Source organism: Anarhichas minor, unplaced genomic scaffold (assembly GCF_050575085.1).
Source record: "Anarhichas minor isolate MPS153535 unplaced genomic scaffold, ASM5057508v1 ptg000027l, whole genome shotgun sequence".
Taxonomy (NCBI): domain Eukaryota; kingdom Metazoa; phylum Chordata; class Actinopteri; order Perciformes; family Anarhichadidae; genus Anarhichas; species Anarhichas minor.
Window position 1 is genome coordinate 4,538,679 of NW_027466473.1, and position 16,307 is coordinate 4,554,985.

The 16,307-nt window shown below is 40.7% G+C and overlaps 1 protein-coding gene across 1 annotated transcript; it reads right to left on the minus strand.

The window, feature by feature from the left end:
- Nucleotides 1-173: 173 nt before the first annotated feature.
- LOC142959948 (calpain small subunit 1-like) lies at nucleotides 174-8,303 on the minus strand. The gene is made up of 11 exons (XM_076101470.1): nucleotides 8,155-8,303; nucleotides 7,056-7,112; nucleotides 6,936-6,969; nucleotides 6,750-6,842; nucleotides 6,471-6,528; nucleotides 5,922-5,986; nucleotides 5,470-5,538; nucleotides 4,156-4,234; nucleotides 2,902-3,018; nucleotides 2,300-2,358; nucleotides 174-2,211 (listed from the first exon to the last, which is right to left on the minus strand). Exons 2-11 carry the CDS (start codon nucleotides 7,100-7,102, stop codon nucleotides 2,185-2,187), a joined length of 648 nt encoding a protein of 215 aa, XP_075957585.1. The 5' UTR covers nucleotides 7,103-7,112; nucleotides 8,155-8,303; the 3' UTR covers nucleotides 174-2,184.
- Nucleotides 8,304-16,307: the final 8,004 nt, after the last annotated feature.

A 16,307-nucleotide genomic window follows, 5' to 3' on the forward strand; every position in this document is an offset into this window, starting at 1 on the left:
GATCAAAGAAAAATAAATTGGCTTGGGTTCTATTTTAAATTGAATAGCCATTGTCAATCTAAATGGTCCAGAAACAGATCCGAGTTGAGCCTAAAGGAGATTCCATTAGTCATTGGACAATGACTACAAGTAGCCTGCAACAACTGTTCGTAGTGAATCAAGAATAAGACACATTTAACATACCCTTTTATTTCAAATATGGCACAGGTATTTATTTCCCCAAGCATTTTTCAGCAAAAGTTGAATGGCTGTGGCTATAACTACATAGTTAAGAACACTTAATAATGCCATCTCTACTTTTGGCTGCATGCATTAGTGGCATACACAGGTTATATATTATCAATTTACACATTGTGCTGGCATTATCCGGTGCAGGCATTTTGAACAAGTGCACAGAGAAGAGTAAAGTGGTTGGTGAGCCGAAACATAGAGGGTGCTATGGCCAAGGTGCATTACCAGCATTGAATGAACGGCATTGAAATGGCAAAATATTAGCATGCCCAAACAAAGCAATGCCTCTAGGGATGTTAATGTATGTCAGTATAAGGAGAACGCACTGGCGGTCCTCACCGCTATGCATATACAGTGACAGTGCAACTCTGATACAAATCATTAAACCATGATCTGCTTGCAATAGGCTGCGGTGCAAATGCACCATCATTCACACATCTACCTTAGTTTTCTTTAAAAAAAAATAAAAAATGGCAAGCTGTCCCGCATTGTTGTTTTGGTGAACAATAATCTCTCGTCAGTGAGGCTTGGGGCTGGTTTCACAAGGATAATGAATATGACTGTGTTCTAACAAATAGTACACTGGCTCCACACATTCCATTCAGCTAAAGGGGGAAAGAAAAAAAAAAACACGGGCTAGTTTGTATTTCTTTAAACCAATCACAATCGTATTGGGAAGTTTTAAGCAGAAGACGCAGCTACGGTGCCCTTGCAAAATAGATAGCACAGACAGCAGAAGAGGAGAATGTCGAGTCACACTAAAATAGTGAAACTTTAGATACATGTATAACTTTATAAAGCTCTAGTTTTTGTCTATCTGAAAGTCTCTGCAAAGAAAAGGTCCACCCATACCCGTTTACCCAAATTTAGACCTCTTCTCTGGGCTGCACAGGTGTGTACACCCTGACTGACACTCTTGGTAGTGTTGTTGCACCTGCTAGGGGCAACTTACACCATTGTGATTCTCATGAGTGAATGGATTTAGATGAGCTCGAGTAATTCTCAGTATTGCTCCACCCCACTTTAACCTGTCCAGAGGTCTACTCAGCTAGAACACCTGAAAACATGCTGGGTGCTGAGCCTTTAAACATTACAGACCGATTTGCTGTGTGGGTACATTAACTCTCTCTTAAAGGCTCCTGCACATCCTCACAGGTTTTACCAGTTACAGTCACTCTGCTCGGGTTGAAGTTGGGTGGAGCTTTTCTGAGAATTTGCATGGCCACTTAACTCCCTGTGCTAATACGAACGCTAAAGGTGTAACGGAAAAAATAACAGCAGATACGGAGATGTCACTCAATCATCTGTACACGCCCACATAGTTCTGAGAAGGATATAATTAGGCAAAAGAAGTGGAAACAACTGTGAGTGGCCGTTCAAATGGCAAACATGGTTAACCAAGCTACAGCTTCGCATTGTTAACTTCTGTTCACTCCAGCAGAAAACTGGACATTTTTGTCCAATGTCCACATTTTGGCGGTTAAACAGTCTCAGAGCAAAACTATGATTGGCCTACCTCCACAGATCCCTCTTAACATACAATCTTTGTGAGACCAGCCGCATACGAACGGGAGCTTCCTGCTTTCACATAAAGTTTTTCAAAAATGCCACTGCGTATAAAACATGATGTTGGCGTATACCTCCTCTCAGGCACGAGAAAGATAGAAAGGAAATGTCAAACAAGCGCACCAAATGACCAGTTCAGCACCCTGTCGTCTTTATGCCCATGATGGGTACTATTGTGAGTGCAGGATTTTGCTTTTCTGGGTTGCCAATACAGTAATTTCTGTCTCGCAAGTATAATGGAACACTACGCCTGCATTGAATTTAAAAAAGAAGCCTGCACACACAATGGATTTGCTGAATAACAGAGTTGTAGGGATGGTTGAGAAAATATTTTGTGCTAACAAACAAAGTGGTTCCAAGCAGGAGGGGGGACGACGTTGTCTGGACTCAAGAGTACATGGTCAGCTGAAGCCACTGAAAAGACACAAAGAGAAGAGGATGACTTCAGAACTCTGAATCAGTCAAACCGCACTGAGATTTCAGTTAGCTGAGATCTGCTTACCTCCTGAACATTAACTTTGATAGTCCCATTGTTATCCTTGTCCAGGGTTTTGAAGGAACCTGAATCAGAACAGATGTTATCATCAAACTTATACAATAACAATAACCACAACATTGTGTAATATTTAAATTTCATGTGCAATATTATTTTCATTAGTATATGTGCAATATAACTTTCTACTACTTTTTCAATATCGACAATATCTCTTAATATTATTTTTCCATTTCAGTTCAGCATTGGTGTAAGCATCACTTCTTATACGCTTTGTATTTAACATTAGTTGTTGTATTTTACTTTTTCTATTGAAGTTGATTTTTTAAAAACTTTATTTACCTTACTTCTATTGCTATTGTAATCTATTTAGCAATGGTGTAATTCTTTTACACTGAATAAATGTTTTTCTATTGTTCATATATATATATATATATATTTATTTTTTTTTTTTCTGTTGTAATATTTTCATGGAATATCCTTGTGAATGAATAAAGTTCTATCTTATCTTAAGCCTACACCTTCAGTTAATGAGTCAATCATTCTTATCACACAGCCGTTAAAGAAATACATTTAATCCATTTATTTCAGCACTGGACTTTCAAACTTACGGCACATGGCATCCAGCCTCACAAGGCAGCCAATGTAGTTGTCAAAATCCATGTTGCCGCCGTCATCGCTGTATCTGCGGATTATCATGTTGAACAGCTGGTCATTGAGGGGGAAGCCTGGGGAATAGATGATAACAAATATATCCAAAACACTGGTGTGATATTCAAATCATGAACAGCAGCTCAAAGAGGAGGCATTCAGCAGAGTTCAGAAACAGGTGTGTCTATGTAGCTAGTGTTCACTCGCCTTGACAAGATAATAACATTAATGCCAGCAGAGGCGAAGCCAAATCTAACCTGTTTTCAATGAATAATGGTGAATTGATTATTATTTCTTATTTCTCTGTAGGCTTCTGTCTTATGAAACCACTTTCCAAAAAAAGCATTATTTTTTGTTCAAACATGCACAGCCACATGACTGTTGACGGTTAATTTAACAGCCCTGTTGTAAGTTCTGGCTCCACCCACAACCGTTGCTTTACCTGTGGCTGTAACAGGTTTTTGCATAAGCTAAAACACTTTCTGAAACTAGTGCCCTCTTTCTCAAAGCTCTACACACTAAAACTAAAAACAAACACAAATATCTTGGTTCAAAACTGTATCAACTTTAAAAAAATATATTTTTGCATCAGAATTTCACACACAAACACCAAGTCAACAGCTCTCGCCACATGCCGACTGCACACTGATGCTTTGAGTATAAAACACTTATCATTTGCATTTGTAGCATGCTGTCAATATAGACTATGACAGAAATGCAATGTTTCAATACTCATAATAGTATCAGACACAATGACTTTAACTGATGATGACGTGATTGTGTTACTATATTGTACTGTAAACTGAATACAGCATGTTGTAATTACAGTCCTCTAACTCTCTCTACATCTTGTTCACACCAAAGAGCAAACCTGAATCCTGATTTCTAAGTGATCTCATTGGTTACAGGTGTTTTCACAGGAGCATTCTGGGTAAAGGTGATTTATAATCGAGTGTTATTTCAACGGCAGTGTTTAGCCAACGACACACAGGCTTTTAGTTTTGAATGATAAGTCTAACGTAGATAACTGTGTGTAGATATTTGCAAAAAGTGTGTTTTAGAATTTTTAAACTTAGTGTAAAGCAGAAAATGTGCTTATTTTTTGTGTCTTGGCAATTGTACATAACTGTATTACTGGCATGAAAAAAAGTTTCATTTTGACTGCATCCTTTCAGCAGATGTGCAAACATTTGAACATAAAACAAAACACTCACCAGCGGCTCTGAACGCGGTGGGCAGCTCATCTGCACCGATGAGACCGGAGCCATCGCAGTCATGACTTTTGTACACTCCCTAAACAATAACAATAAAAAGCAATTAAAGCATTTATGCCAAGAAAATGTCATGGTAAACTGAGTCCTTTCTAACAACCTGTCAATATGGGTGTACCAACCATATGAGAAACTCCTTTAAAAATGAATATAATTGCATTCTTTTATTTATTTTAGAATTCAAAAGTAATGAGGGAATGTCTGGTAGGCTTAATTCAACAAGCACCAATACCATGTGTCATAGTGGTGTCACGGATCACGGATCACACCTCATGGTTCGCACACTTGTGAACCGCGGATTAATTGAGTTTTTTTTTTACAGTTTAATCATCATAGTGTGTAATAAAGGTTTACTGCTGCTGTTCCTTTTCAAGTAACAAGTCCCAGAATATCAATGCAGAGTGTCAGTGAACAGATATAAAGCAGTAGTGTGTTCACGTGAACGGAGCAGGCTAAAAGCATTTAACGGTGAAAGTCATGGTGAGCGGAGGAACTTGAGAAGCCCCCGGCGTCATTTAAGTCACAAGTTGGGGAGCATTTTGTCTTCCCTGTAACTTATGACGGGATGAGGGTGGTGGACAAAACCGTTACGGTATGTAGGCGTTGTTTAAAGAGAAAGACAGACAGGTGCTGCAGACACACCCCCTCTGTGAGAGTCACACAGACAGGTGCTGCAGACACGCCCCCTCTGTGAGAGTCACACAGACAGGTGCTGCAGACACGCCCCCTCTGTGAGAGTCACACAGACAGGTGCTGCAGACACGCCCCCTCTGGGAGAGTCACAGACACACCTGGTGCAGGTGCTGACAGAAGCAGCAGAGTGGAAGCTAGACAGGCACAATAGTAATATCCCAGTTAGCACAGAGAGGTCTACCCTCTTCCCAGGAAATGGAGATATTCTCATCTTTTTGAAAAACAAAATGTAAAGTTGTAGACCATTTCACAGTAGACCCAAGTTGTTGCCTAGCAGTTCAGTTCAGTTGAAACAGTGGAAGCTAGCTCACTGGTTGTTTCTTTCTTTCAATATTGATCCAAGGACGAGAGTATCAACATACCTCAGGTATAACAGGTTATAACTACGATTCATTTGACAGGAAATTAAATAATCTGCTCCACATTAATAATGTGTCCTTCAGTAAAACACAGTATACCAATTTATGTCTATGTAAAACATGGTAGTCAATCAAATAAGTGTGGCACACTGTACATTCAGAAAACAGATGTGAGGGACAAATGAAATGGGCGCTCTGTACTCACCTGCCATTTCTTTATATTGTTCCAGAGCTGTTTGAATTCATGAAAGCCGAGTCTTCCAGTGCTGTCACTCTGTAAACAGCATTAAGGACAACAGACAATGTCTTCTTTGGCTCCATCTTAAACAAACAGTTGACTTACTTGTGGACACGCTGTATTTGCCAAAGGTGCGATTTTACGTGACTTCCTCATTCGTGTGGTAAAGTAAAGTAAATTCCCAGTAGGGAATGAGTGTCAACTTTTTTTCTCTGACTTGGTCGGAGCTCCTTTGATAGTTTCCCCGATGTCCAAATCGTGGCTGTAATAGTCCACAGTGTTTCATTGAGCTGTGGGTGGGACGGAGTCTGGTGAGCCAACACATCTCTTTTTATAGCCAGTTGTGTGTGTGCATTTTTACAGTTGGCTTCATACTGGATCACACGACACATAAAGCCCAGTAATAATAGAAAGGATACATCCATGACTGCCACCATGCTCCTACAAGACTCAATGCTGAAACCATCTGTCTGCAGGTCTCCACCTGAAATGCAAGAAACCATGTTACCATGTTGTACACCTCTTTTCAAAGACACATAAAAATGTGTATAAATATTGCAACGGACTAAACCAATACAGAGTGTGGTAGACCACACAGAACTACAAGAAATGCATGCAGGCATTTATAAGAGATAAGGCCTTTGAACATAGGGGGCGATATCTTTTGTGAAATTAATTTGCACGTCAATATACATGTTTTTGAACTGTTGTTTTTGTTGTGAATACTTTGACATAAAACATAATTATTACACGGCGGAAAAGCGACGTCATTTTTTTCCGATACAAGGTGGATTTCTCTAAGCTTTTGCTCTGTTCTTACCTTACACAATAAAAGCCCTAGACAAACTTTCACAATAAAAGCCTTAGACAAAAAATATTTGCAGGTCAGTATTATGCATTTTCGTGGATATTCATCACGCCCCCGGTGTTTAAAGGCCTTTAGACTCTAAATATAGCATACGTCTTACGCTTTGAAATGATTTTGTTGAGGATATCCATCAGCTCTTTCGGGCTCACTTCCATGTCCTATAAGACAAATATTTTACAAAGTCAGCAGAAACCAGTACAGATTCTCAACTGTATGGTGTAACAAAATGAATGCTGTAGAAATGTTATTTGAACAGTTAAAATACCCTTTAGCCTTTGATTTTCTAGGATTAACGAAGTTGAATATTTATATAGATTATGCGATTACTGCAGAAACCAACAGAGCTTCAAAGAGAGGTACATGTAGATATAGCACTCACCTCTCCAGCGAGCTGCTGGAAGACCCTGCGGAACTGTTTCTCCTCATCGCTCTCATGCTGCTCGGCATATACAACTGGCCTGCGTGGTGGAGGCTGCGGGAGAGAGTCACAGCAAACATTACAATCCGGAGTTAGAATGAGAGCGATGATCAAACCGAGCTGGTAATGTAATGTCAAATTACTCACAGGGTCAGAAGGAACAAACTGGTCGATGTTGTTACTAAGAAAGGATTAAAAATAAAGAGAGAGGTTAAGTCACAAACCACAATTATTTTTGGCTTGGACAGGGAAGATGCAGATTCTCACCTGACAACATCGATGATGCCACTGAGAAAGGACTTTGCAAGAAACATCTTCCTTTAACTGTGAAGGCAAAATGCAACAAGAATTAGGGGAAAGATTTACACCGCTGATTCATGACTTCAGCACCAGAGGATCATGTTTTGTTTTTACATGCATCTACATGCCATAAGTAGAATAAAAATAATTCGAAATGAATGGCAGCAGTGATCACTTGTGGTTAGAGTAATACAGGTAAAAAGTCACTGTAGCAATTTACTAGAGCTAGGCTAAATTACAAAGTGCTGAGGTTTCTCCTGTCTGGTGCTGTGAAGAGGTCTGTAGCTCAGGAATCCCAAGCAAAACCCGAATTTAGTTTTTAGCGAAAATATAACAATGCAAATACTATAAATTAGAATCACAAAGCATAAGTAAATGGTTCACAAATAACAAACAAACAGACAATTCAATGTGAATGTCACCCGCTACAAAAATGCACGGGTGTTTGCAGCAGTACTGATTGAGCTTGTTATCAATGTCTTGCGTTTTTTTCGATTGCACAGCCCAATTAGTGGCACACCCCCCTTAAAATGTTTTCCTGCTATGGCAAAAAATGTAATGCCGCACCCAGATTGCGAAAAGCAGATCCGTTTTAAAAGGTTATCTTGATGAATCATAAGTTTATTTGAACTTTAAAACTTGCATTACAGGTTAACTAAATGTCCCACTTCGGGGTCAACGTAACGTTATTGCTAAGATTGGGCAAGTTAACGTGTTCTAACTTTACATTATGTCGTAACATTACGCTCGAATAACAGCATTATGTCAGGTTATCTTCTGTTATTTACCCAATCAATTACGGCAGCCTAAAACCATTGAAGTATTGTCGACACCGTGCAGTCTCTTCCTAACAGTATGGATTTTAAATGGAATGTAGTGACGGTAGCCTGTAAATATGCGAACGCTAGCTAGCTAACTTATGTTTTAGCTAAGCTAACATCAAGCTAACCATCGGTCATAAAACTTGGAATTACTGTTATTATCAAATATCTAATCCTATATTGTTATCTTTTAAGGTAAACAATACTTTGGTTATCTAAAACTTGACGTTTATATTACACGTTACCGTGAGGCGACAGCACTCTGTCGAGTTGAGCAGGATAACTGGCTGAGTTCGTGAGTTACTTTAAACTCCGCTTACAGGATGGTCCGTCAACACGCCCCAACTGACGCTACAGAGAGTAACTGGGATGCGAGATAATATCTCACAGTCGTTTCCGTCTTTGCTTCGGGTTTCAGTACAGGAAACGATTGGCTTGATTTGACGCGAAACACTTGAATGAGATGAGTCAGGCCGAAGCAGACTTGCGCAACTATCGGCATTGCTGAGTGCATTGTATGAGCTTCTTGTAGTAAAAAAATATTCTGTTAAATATTCGAGGTCTATGCTCCTGAGCAGAGCCGACCACCAACGGAAGTTTAAAGTGCTTGACAGTCACGTGATTCACTGAGACCTCACACAGTTCCAGGAAGTCCTTGGCGGTCAATATGAATGCGCTTTACGCGACTTTTTGGTAATGAGTAGTCGATGGATGCATTCATTTACAATAGTTATATAGCACACACCGACGTGTGTATGTAGTTAAATCAGTATGATGTTGAAACAAGTTAAATTCTCAAATACCGTCACTCGTTAAATCAGGTGTGACCCTGTAACACCAAAACATCCACTTCCATTATAGATCATAATGTTACTGTTTTTAATGCACCATTTTTAATAATGTAGCTTGCATATCATCTATCTCTGTCATGACATGTAGACATACACATACTGTAGGCTACAAATCATTCAGTCCATGTCCATTCAGTATTTATTTCTTTTAATTGTTTTGTATATTTGTGAACATAATAGTTCTGTCTGTTCTTTAGCTTTTAATAATAATAATAATACATTTTATTTATATAGCACTTTAAAAGGCACTCAAAGACACTTTACATGTTAAAAACAGAAACAATAAAAGCATTTATAATAAAAACAAAATCTACAACATAACAGTAAGAAAAAAAATAAACACGAAGAGAAAGAAAACATACATGACTGACTTTAGAGGTGAAAAGCAGATTTAAATAGGTGAGTTTTAAGTGCAGTTTTGAAGGTGGCGAGTGACGGAGAATGTCTGAGGTGTTGAGGCAGGGAGTTCCAGAGGGAGGGGGCAGCAACGGAGAAGGCCCTGTCCCCCCAGGTCCGATGCTTGGACAGAGTAGGGGGGGTAAGGAGGTTGGCGTCGGCGGATCTGAGGTTGCGGTTGGGAGTGTGACGGTGCAGGAGGTCTGAAAGGTATGAAGGGGCGAGGTTGTGGAGGGCTTTGTAGGTGATGAGGAGAATCTTGAACTGGATTCTTTGCTGTATGGGGAGCCAGTGGAGGTTTTGAAGAACTGGGGTGATGTGGTCTCTGGTGCTGGAGTGGGAGAGCAGACGGGCAGCTGAGTTTTGGATGTATTGTAGTTTATTGATGATTTTGGTGGGTGAGCCGTACAGGATGCTGTTGCAGTAATCCAGTCGAGAGGTGATGAAGGCGTGGATGAGTGTTTCAGCGGCTGCGGAGGAGAGGGAGGGGCGGAGACGGGTGATGTTTTTGAGATGGAAGAAGGCGGTTTTTCTGATGTGATTGATGTGTCGTTCATAGGAGAGAGTTTGATCGAAAATGATCCCAAGGTTATGGACATGTGTGGAGGCAGGAATAGTGGTGCCATTGATGCAGAGGGAGAAGTTGTGGAGGGATTTGTTTAATGATTTGGGGCCGATGATGAGGTCTTCAGATTTGTCGGTGTTGAGTTTGAGGAAGTTTGCTTGCATCCAGGTTTTTATATCTGTTAGGCAGTTGGTGATGGTGGAGTGGATGGTTGGGGTGATGGACTTGGTGGAGATGTAGAGCTGGGTGTCATCAGCGTAGCAGTGGAACTGGAGACCATGGTGGCGTATGATGTCGCCAAGGGGGAGCAGGTAGAGGATGAAGAGGAGGGGACCGAGTACTGAACCTTGGGGGACACCTTGAGAGACTGGGGCTGTGTCAGACTTGAATTTGTTGATGCTGATGAACTGTTCACGGTCAGAGAGGTATAATTTAAACCAGGAGAGGGCTGTGCCAGTGATGTGGAGGGAGGACTCGAGACGGGAAAGGAGGATGGAGTGGCTGATGGTGTCGAAGGCTGCGCTGAGGTCGAGCAGTATCACCTTTGTTGTCATTCTTCCTAGCTTTTATATCTGTGTAAGTACATGAGAGCAATGCAAAAATATTAGTCAAATTCCTTGCATGTGTACACGTACTTGGCCAATCAAAATTATTCTGATTCTCATATGAAAGGTTAGCTACTGGCCTGGTTTACATATTTTAGTTACCTTGGTTAAAGTATTTTTTTTGTTATGTTCTTAAACTTGTATGGTAGTCAAGATAAAGCACATCCAAATGTTTATTGGTTGTTTGAGGGCCTAAGTAATCTTATTGACTGTCTCTCTGTCTATCTGTAATGTAATCTTTATAACCTTCAGAAAGGACCGAAGGAGACCGACAGATGACTATCAATGTTAACTGAAAGCACAATGGCTCAGTGGACTATAAGTAGCAGGATGATAATGTGAAGTGCGTCGTAAGAAATGCATTGCAAATAAGTGGAATTGAATGAATCCTTCTGTTTACAATTGTTATGCACCCCTGGACTTATTAATATATACATTGTTACATGATATTATCAAATGCAAAAAAAAGATCTGTCCTGGCCCCACAGTGGTGGAATGAACTCCCCACTGACGTGAGGACAGCAGAGTCGCAGCCCATCTTTCGGTGCAGGCTGAAAACTCACCTCTTCAAGGACTACCCTGAGCCTTCCACTTAGCACTTATTGTATTCGTATTAGTTTGTTTCTGCACTGTACGTTTGCTCTGATTTATGCTCTTAGATGCTTGTTTAAAAAAGGAGATGCACTTATGACTTCTGGTGACTAGTAGTTCTCTTGAATACTGATGTTGAATACACTTATTGTAAGTCGCTTTGGATAAAAGCATCTGCTAAACGACTGTAATGTAATGTAATGTAAAACAACTTAATTATTTACTTTTTGCGTGCAAAGGGCAGATCGACAGATTCTTACAAATGGACAGCCCTATTGGGTTTTACTGGGGTCCTTTGTTGCGTGTCCTTCCCCATCTCTCTGTCGTCTCTCAATGTCGACCCAACAACAGAAGCACAAAAATTCCCCCCAAAAATACTCAAAAAGAAGCCACAAAATCCTACAGTGTAATCATTCTACCAAGTTTCAGTCCACAGGAAGATCAATCAGTTTGATCGCCTTGTAATCTTCACAGGGTGACATATCAAGCAAGCTGTACTTCACCGAAATTCTTGGGCCAACTGGCGTGAAAATGGGCGAAGATGAAGAATTTGAATATTGGCACAAAGACCAAGTTTTGACTTCAATCATCTGCTTCCGCCCCTCAGGTTTAACTGGCTCAACATGGGACTGAACACAGAACACAAGAAGAGCTGAGGGAGAGAACTGTCTGCTCACTATAGCTGCCTCCAAAGAGGCTTCACACAAAAAAAAATGGCAGTTGCCGTCTTTGTACGTGCAGATTTTTAATTTGACAGTGTCTGTGAATGTAAGGGCTGGATAATACCAGCAGGTGGAGTCAGAGAGCATTTGACAGAGCTGAAATATAGCACACACATTACTGTATATTCTGCATTCAGCAGGCAAAAACATAGATCCAGGTCATTTACATAAATCTATCTCTGTCTACCATTAGCTCAGCGTAGCCATGGCTGATGTCACTGTTTTCCTTTGCTGACGTGAACCACTCTGTCTGCACTGCTGCATTTAAATCAGGCCTATAAAGCTTTATGTCTGTAGTTGTTGTTTTTTTTGGTATCTAGATTTAGTCATGACAAGGTTCTTGATGGATTACATTCATTTCTTCCCCCACATATCCTCCACACACACCACTCAAAAACAACCTGATATAATGACATCAAGCAGATATTTTGGAATCTGAACACCTGCTAACATTGCAGAAAGAAAGTATCCCGGCACCATTCATCACCGTGTATTTTCGCTGATTTCTCCATAAAAATATGACAACAATTGCCCCCCCTCCAAAGAAGTGAATTTATTTCGCAGAAGAGTGTTCTGACACTTTGACAATTGAGTCTCTTGTTCTTTGACTTTAAGACAGTGTCTGAGGGCGCCTCAGTGCTGCTCTGTTTTTATCGTATAGCTACATCTCCTCTTAATCCCTCGTGGCCAGCACTATCATGGTCGCTGTGACAGTGCAGACACTTCCCCTGTTCTCTCCCCAACTGATAAGTCTCACTACCACTATCCTCCACTCAGAAACAGGATTCATAATGGCAGCGTGTCCACGAACAACAAATCATAATCAATTTCAAAACACCTTTCTGCGCCTCAAAACCTCACGGGGATGAAGAATCTGTAAACATTTCTCAGGACAGTCACAGCTATGATGGTGATCGTGATTATGATTCAGTTTTTCCCCCTGACCTCGACTCTGCAATTTTTTCTCAAATTCAATGTTCTTCACCTGCTGGCATATAGTCTGCCAAACCATAAAGGCTTTAAACTGCTGTTTACTACAACGTTTCAAGATATCTAGAGTGTAACCTGCTATTTAAGATTTGATAATATATAATGTTCCAGAGCAGAAACAGTGATAACTGTCCTTCAGATCCCACTCCAGCTAAAATTACTCCATCCATGAAATAGAGGTATCCATGGTTACATCAGGAACCATGTTAAAGGGTGCCTCAGTCAGTGTATCTCTATTCTCCAGCAGTCCCCACCTTTTTTCCCTCATTCATCATTTGAAAGAAAACCACGGTGCCACCTCAAGGTTTCCGACAGCTGTAATGGTTTGGTTTTGCAAATGAGATTTGCAGGCGAATAATTTTGATAACATCGATGAAGATAGACCGGCTATTAAATATCTCTGAATTATGAATGCAAACCATATTACATCTGCAGTTACCTGCTTGATGCTGAGGGAGTGAAACACGGAAGCCGTTGTGGTTCAGGGCTACGGGGGCTGCAGGTTGAAGTATTGTATAGGAGCATCCCCCGGTGCGACATATTTGCAGTCTTCAGAACAACTTGTTACCTTGACAACGCAATTTTATCATTCAAGCCCATTGCTGCTCTCTCTCTCACAGCAGGAATCAAATGTGCCTTAAATGTATACTGCTGCAGGATTTTACACCTCGATTCTAGGTGGAAAGGAGACATCGGATGAGTTGAGATGTGCAGAAAATGTTACATTATGATTTCACTGCCCAGAGGACAGTGTGGGAGGCTTTTGTTGCCTTTGCAATGTAAAGGGAGGTGCTTTTGGTTTGGTTTGAAAAAGCAAATTGGACAGTGTGATTAAAGCAGATACAGGTCTCAAAATGAGATAATTTAGACTGAGAATACTGTGGCTTTTCATAGATATACTAAACTACGTAGCAGCTATTTTAAGCTTTAACTGTAGGGGATCAGAGACAAAGACGAGTTCAAAAATTTTTCTAATTGGCACCATGTAATTCCCCAAACACCAGTGACCTCCGGGTGGTTACTATACCCAACGACTTACTAATGCCTGTATTTGTGTCAGGCTGTATTTGTTAGTTAGTCATTCTGATGATCGTCGTGCAAGCTTTCCACGAGGCAAGTCCATCTGCTGTTTGGGTCTCTTTCACTGAAGTCCACAAGCATCCAGGAACAGAATTCAGGTATCTACATCAAATTAGTAGTAAACGTTTATCTCTGAGTTCTGGAAACTCAGAGTAGTTTGAAAAAAGAGAGAAAGTACAGTAAGTATCTAAGCTGCAGTGTGAAGAAGGACAAAAGCGGGGCCATTTAAAATGATCAGCGGGCCGTAGTTTGAACACCCGAGCATTTTAGAATGTAAACTGCAGCTCGGAGTTGATTGAACATCACAGATTCCCAGAAGAAATACTGTGGGCACTCAGTATAGCTACGGCCCTGTATGTGTGTGTGTCTGATATCACCTTCCTCGACTTGTGTAACTGAGCTCAGAAGATTAGGGATGTATTCGCTGGATGATGAACAAGGTCAAACAGCGTAGGAGGAATGGCCGTGTCCTGGGTGGCTCATGGACGTCGTTGCTTAAAAGTCTCGGGGGTCTGACATGTTGCAAAACTTGTACCTACTAACTGTGCTCAGAGCTCATATCGAGATTGTCTTCAATAATATAAAATATAGTAAATGATTGAGGAGTGCTTTTCATTAGGTTGTGCAGTGCAATCCATTGTCAACTGGCTCCGTCAGAATATGAATGATCCCTGTTTGTGCTATGCATGGCTTATATTGATATATTATACCATTATTGGCTCGCATTGAATATCAGATGCTCGTCATATTATTCACATATTATGGTGCACATGCACACACACATACAGGTGTTTTCACTTATGTTACCTAATTAGACCTCTTCTCTGGATGTGTAGGTGTGTATAGACTGTGCTTGATTGACATTTCCCAACTTACGTCCTCATCAGCCTGTTTGGTCAAATATTCCATAGCTCCCCCCAAAAATACCTGTGAGAATGGGCTGGACATTGAGGTGTGAAAATAGTGGATTGGCATTCGCCTGTAAAATCCCATTGTCAATTTATTTTGCAGAGGCCAACTGTGTTCAAAACGTGATCGCGGAGGAGATACATATTTGCAGCTATCCTGTTGGAGGCTTAAAGCTATAGGGTTGGTAATGTTGAGAAACCAGCAAGAGTACGCTTGATTCAAAAAGTATCCAAACTAAAATCCAAGCCCATGATGCAAACTCCTTTCCAATGAGAGTAGCTAGCAGCACTAGCTCCAAAAAGTCGGTAAATCTAGCGAGAACGTCGTCGAGTCGGCAACACTAACAGCCCGCACATTCAGGCCGCCCTCTGAAGCGACTCCCCCAAAATGATCATGGTAAATTTAAAACAACCAACATGGCTGTTGTTAGTACTCACAGCTGCCAAACTAGCAGCTTGTGGAAGACTGCGGTGATGAACAATGAGTGCATGAACAGAGTGTGATCATCTACGCCGGCAGACAAGCAGGTAGACTGTCCAATCATTACATTCAGGCCAAATGAAATGAATTGGACAAGCTTATTACAGTCCTGCGACAGCTACTGATACTAGAGTTTTTGATTGCTGTTTGGATGTTAAGAGAATTCCAAAAAATATGACCCATACCAACCCTTGCATTAACTAAATAAAACAAATGCTCACGTTTGTAAATGGGCTCTGACTAAAGTCACTGCCACTCTACAAAAACAGAGCAATCTTTAGCGTAACGAGGTACTAAATGAAGTGTCCGTTATCTAACACCCATACCTCGGTAAACAGATCACTGAAATAGAATAGAATATGAGAAGAATGGACATTTACATCCAAATAGACATAGCGGTCAGAGCGGCGGCCATTTTTACGTATACCGTCGTGTACTGTTGCCATTGCAACAGTAACTTCCAAGTAAACCGACTTGAGGCAAGTTCTGGTGGCGTGACGTGTAAAACAACAGCATCAGCGTCTAGTATGTGTGTGTGTGTATAGTCCTGCCATGCAGGTGTTATGTCAAAGTCTGTTCCTCTGTTGATTAGATTTCCCTCCTGTTAAAATAGTAATGCCCAAATGGTGGTTAGGGTTAGGGATAACGGTTGGTTCAGGTATAGGTAGGGGGAAACACATATTCAGGGGAAACAGTATTCATCACAACACCGGCTGTACCTTTTACAAAGTATGTAAGAAAGAAAGTATGAATTGGCCTTAACAGATGTCGATTCGGCTCTATTAGTATTTTGTAGTCAGGTAGAGTGCTGCAGGGAAGATGTATTTTTGTAGTCAAATCGAGAAGTTAGAAACACATTGGTTCCCTCGACAGAAAGCCAATGTGGATTTTGGATTATTGCAGCAAATAATCTCTGTGGCAAACACATAGCTTATTTTCTGGAAAATCCACTTCTATGATTTTTATAGTAAATACATCACCAGAAGTAAAAAGCTAACGTTAGGCTATAAACAAACTTTACCCACGGTCAAACAACTTCACATCACCACCACTAAGTTAAAGACGGACCAGTGTTTTAGTGAGGGCGTTTAGTCGTCTCATTTAGACAAATGCCTTTTTTAAGACATGTAGACATTATTTCAGACATCTAACATTGAAAAAACCTGTTGACTTGGAGACGAGGTAACCGTGCTGACTCATTTCCTGTTT

What these genes read in the sequence shown, in the direction of transcription:
- LOC142959948 (XM_076101470.1), bottom strand. Translation starts at nt 7,102, where the DNA reads ATGTTTCTTGCAAAGTCCTTTCTCAGTGGCATCATCGATGTTGTCAG. An exon ending in GGCATCATCGATGTTGTCAG is followed by an intron (nt 6,970 to 7,055) that starts GTGAGAATCTGC and finishes ATCCTTTCTTAG; the next exon opens with TAACAACATCGACCAGTTTG. An exon ending in GCATGGTGGCAGTCATGGAT is followed by an intron (nt 5,539 to 5,921) that starts GTATCCTTTCTA and finishes TGCTGTTTACAG; the next exon opens with AGTGACAGCACTGGAAGACT.